This window comes from Anastrepha obliqua, chromosome 3, assembly GCF_027943255.1.
Source record: "Anastrepha obliqua isolate idAnaObli1 chromosome 3, idAnaObli1_1.0, whole genome shotgun sequence".
Taxonomy (NCBI): Eukaryota; Metazoa; Arthropoda; class Insecta; order Diptera; family Tephritidae; genus Anastrepha; species Anastrepha obliqua.
Window position 1 is genome coordinate 28,761,980 of NC_072894.1, and position 4,796 is coordinate 28,766,775.

General features: G+C 35.6%; 1 protein-coding gene across 1 annotated transcript; it reads right to left on the bottom strand.

Moving 5' to 3' along the window:
• Positions 1-2,887: 2,887 nt before the first annotated feature.
• On the bottom strand, positions 2,888-3,565 carry LOC129241901 (tigger transposable element-derived protein 6-like). Its single transcript, XM_054878451.1, has 2 exons — positions 3,124-3,565; positions 2,888-3,066 (listed from the first exon to the last, which is right to left on the bottom strand). The coding sequence occupies exons 1-2, from the start codon at positions 3,563-3,565 to the stop codon at positions 2,888-2,890; spliced, it is 621 nt and encodes a 206-aa protein (XP_054734426.1).
• Positions 3,566-4,796: the final 1,231 nt, after the last annotated feature.

Consider the following 4,796-nt stretch of genomic DNA (forward strand, 5'->3'; position numbering starts at 1 on the left):
CCTTTAGTGCAGAAATGTTAACCCCGATATATAGGGGGCGTAGCATCTGCCATATAGACCAAAATATAAAAACCAATATATCTCTAAGCCAGGGAACTGAAACTTGGTACGAATGCACAAATTCTACATTCCATACTTATGGTGAAAAGTGGTGTGGATTAGAAAGGGGAACGTGGCACCTCTAATATTAACTGAAATTCCCAAATCGTTTTTCTCCGGAACCACGAAAGCTAAGACAATGAAATTTAATACAGTTACAGAAATTTCCAATACTTGTCTTATGGTGAACAGTGGTATTGGAAAAGGGGGCGCAGTACTTCCTATACAAACTGAAGCTTTTACGAAAGACGTGGGGGGGGATCAGGTACTTTTTCCCCCGGGCCCGGAGTTTACTTCTACCAGAGTTCCGTCATAGACTTTTTTTGGTGTCACCATATCGAATGTTATGATCACGATTACGATATGACGAAGAACCTGAGAATTCAGCGGAAAATATGACCGCCGAAGAAATTGATTTCAAGAGGAACACATTTCTCGTCATCTGGACTCAGTTATCACTGGTATTGAAAATCGGTTTACTGCAATTAAAAACATAAACAACATTTTCTCATTCCTGTGGCTATTTCCTAAAATTGCAAAAGTAGAACTTCAGACAGCAGCTCTTAATTTTGCTAAAAAATACCCTTCTGATGTGTCGGAAGAAATCTCAATTGAGATGTGTCACTTGAAGTGTGTGTACAAGGCGAATTTTACTGGAAATTCGGAATGTTGTATGCCTCGTTCGACTTGTTGAATGCCAGCACAGCTAAAAACTTGGATACTCTGTTCCCGAACATCTGCTTTGCTTTGCGAATATTCTGCACCCTGCCAGTATCGGTTGCCGGCGCCGAAAGATCGTTCAGCGCTTTATCAAGGATCAAAGACTACCATCGTTCTTGTTCAACTCAGAGTCGAGTAACAGGATTGGCAACTTTGTATTTGGAATCTGAGTTAGCAAGAAAACTCGACTTGGATGATATTATAAGAGCTTTTGCCTCAGCTAAAGCAAGAAATGCAAAATTTTAAGCATCGTGGCAGTCATTTTCAAATATTTGTAAGGCTCACAAAATGAATAAAAAATTTTAACTTTTTTCAGCTGCGTTTTTTATTTCAGATCTGCTGAAGAGTTTTTTAAAATTCATTTTAATCAATTTTAATTAATTTTATCAAAAATTTTATCAATGAGTTTTTCAATGTTTAAATGTTATATCACTATAACATAATACGCATTTTGATAAATAAAAAAAATTTGAAGGGGCCCGCATCTCAAGTTTCCCCCGGGGCCCGATACTCTCTCCACGGCCCTGAAGACGTACTTAAGGCGAAAAGCATTAGGCATTCGAAAAGGGGGTGTCGCATCTCCCATATAAACTGAAATCTCATACTGTGTGCACAACATTTCATTTTTTTTTTTAATTAATCGAAATTAAAAAAATCTTAAAACCATTTTTATGGATCGCTACCACGGTTTGAAAAAAAGTTGAATATTTTCTCATGTTGTATTGTTCTACTACTTACTGGAGAATTATTATTGCTTGAATTTTCGACTACCGGCGAAACCAATGTTTCAAAATATGTAAAGTCTTTGGCAAAATACATCGCGCGTAATTATTATTAAGTCAAAAGTTTGTTTTTAAGTCTCTACTTATTATGTTGCACTTATTATCAAGTGAGAAATATTGAACTAAGTTTAGTATGTTATTTTCTGCTGAAAATGTTAATTAAATACTGTAAACTACCCTTACATTAAGCTAAATACACACCAGGCAACCGTTGCAGCAACACGGTCATGTTGAAGCAACCGTTGCCTCGTGTGTAGCTGTGTTGCCAATTGATTTTCGTGTTGCTGCAACCGTTGCCTGAAATATCAAATAAATTTGATTTTTGGGATAGGTTGCTGCAACCGTTGCCTCGTGTGTATCATTTTACTGCTTTTCTCGTTCAGTTCGTTGAAAACAAGCGAAGAAGAAGGTTCGTGCGGAGTAAAATAAAGTGAAAAAGGAAAAAATGGCAATTGAAAATAATGAAAATTATGTTAATTTTATTAACGAATATAAAAATTTGAGAGAGCTGTGGGATATAAGTAGTGAAAAATATAAAAACAAAAATTTTAGAAAAAAAGCATACGAACAATTAAAAAATTAATACAATAAAATTGATAAAAATTTCCAGTCCACAAAAGAGTTTCCTGCTGCAAGATACCGCAAAGTTATTGCCAGTCTAATTTCTGCTGATATTGCCTCTCCCATTATGGTATCTTGTTTCGTTATTTTGGCCTTTACGAAGTCCAACAATTTTCTAAACAGGGCTTCGTCCATCCTCATGTAATTTTTATAGTCCGCTGGCTCATTTTCCTTCAGTTCTTTCAGCAGCCTCTCGTTCGAAAATTCGATTTTTTTCAATTTTTGGACCAAATTTTCTTTCTCTTCTTTTGTTGCATCTCTTCTCCTCATTTTCGTACAAAAGTTCGTCAATTATAATAAGAGAAGTAATTTTACGTATTTCGTCGATCATTTAAAAAATTTAATTTTACGTATCTTCCGCTTGTACCTTTCCTGCACCACAGTTATACACAATACTGAGATTGAAGCAACGGTCGCAACGTGTTTCTTAAACAAAGGCAACCGTTGCTGCAACACGTTGCTTCGTGTATATCTAGCTTTAAAATTACATCACAATTTCAATACAGTGCAGAGAAATATACAGTCGAGCTTCCATATAGTGAATTCGCACGGGACCTGAAAATCACTTCTCTATATAGAAACTTCATTATAAAGAAACATTGATTTTTTATGTAATTTTACTTAAAATAATCAGTGAGTTTGGTTTGAATTACAGTCTTCCATTTTTAATTTTCAATAAAAGCTTCCAAATCATGTAGAGAGTTGACAACATTAATCGGCACGTCACTCCTCATTTCCATAAAGGTTCTAATCACGCTAATGGATGAAGCAGCTTGTATCAACGTAGGTAATGCCTCCTCAGTTTCTGTCAATTCTTCAACGGTCAAATCGTGTTCATCGTTATCTGAAATAATATTTACATATTAAATTTTTGTTTGACTATAAAAAGATAAATGCTTACCAAGTTCAGCTGGAACTCCGCGACTTTCAAAAATGCTGTTGAGAATATCTTCTTCGGATGGGTTGTCCCAAGTCTGCACACCATTATCAACATTTACGTAGTCATCAAACGATGCTTCGATATTTGCTACTTTTTTAAATGAAGACTGTAAAGCAGCCAAATCCGATATTGAAAGAAGGTCCTCTTCATCCCAATGCTCAAATGGAATCTGCATAGCATCTTTTGAAAATCCAGCCTTTTTAAAACAGTTGGCAATTGTTTCTGGTTTAACATAGACATTCCATACATTGCTAAGATTTCGAACTGCTTGCAGCAAGTCTATGGCCATAACAGAATTTCCCTCATCCACTTGAGTCAATATATTCGTTAAAACTCGTTTTCTGTAATGTTGTTTCATGTTGTAGATAATGCCTTGGTCCATTGGTTCCAGTAACGAAGTCATGTTGGGAGGAAAATAAGCGAGATGAATTTTTCTCAACTTGTCTCTTACATCTTTAGGGTGGGCAGTGCAGTTATCAACAAAAAACAACACCTTTCTGTTTTGATCACAAAATTTTTTGTCGAGTTTTACAATCCATTTCGTAAAAATCTCACTGGTCATCCATGCTTTTTTGTTAAACTCATAATCGACACCTAAAGATTTTATTCCCTTGAAGCACCTCGGATTTTTGGCCTTTCCGATTACCAGCAATTTTAGCTTTTCTGATCCAGTCATATTGCTTCCCACCAGGACAGTCATTCTCTCCTTGCTTTGCTTCCCACCAAAGCATTTTTCATTTTTGAATGCCAGTGTTTTAGTTGGCAAGCATTTGAAAAACAAAGCAGTCTCGTCGGCATTAAAAATGTCGTTAATGTTGTATTTTTCAACTATGTAATTTCGGTAAGACGTTCGTTACCCATTCATCACGGTTTTCTATGTTGGCGTCAGCACTTTCCCCACATAATGTCTTTTGAATAACGCCATGCCGACTTTTGAACTTGTCTAACCAACCTGTACTTGCCTCAAATACGTGGTGTCCTAGTGCTTCCGCAAAATCTTTGGCCTTTTGCTTCAATAATGGTCCAGATAAAGGGAGATTCTTACCACGTGCAACGAGTAACCATTTCAGCATTGCTTCGTCAATATCCTCAAAATGACAAGGTCGAAGTCTTTTGCGTTTGGTATTTACTGCCAAATCCTCCGCATTTTTTAAAATCACTTCCTTATTTTTTAAAATATTTGATAAAGTGCTGGGAAGAACTCCGAATTCATTGGCAATATCTTTTTTTTTTTTCTTTCCTTCATTAACTTTGTTAATCATTAATAACTTTTTTTCAAACGAAATGCTGCTTCGATGCGTCATTTTAACTTCAATCACTGAATAAAACTGTAATAGCTCAGCTCTTTCTGTTTTAATTTTGGGACTCCCCTCATTACAGTTTGTCCACATCTAACTGTAATTTTTTGCAACAGAAAACTTTTGAAAAAATTCACTATATGGAGACAAAAACTTATGACGCTTGAATTTCCAGCTGTAAAATTTGTTCATTATATAGAAAACTTCACTATATAGAAATTCATTATAAGGAGACAAAAATACACCGAAAGTAGAACGAAAAAGTAGTGTCTTCGAAATCAGTTCATTATAAGGAGAGCTTCATTATATGGAAGTTCACTGTAGAGAAGTTCGACT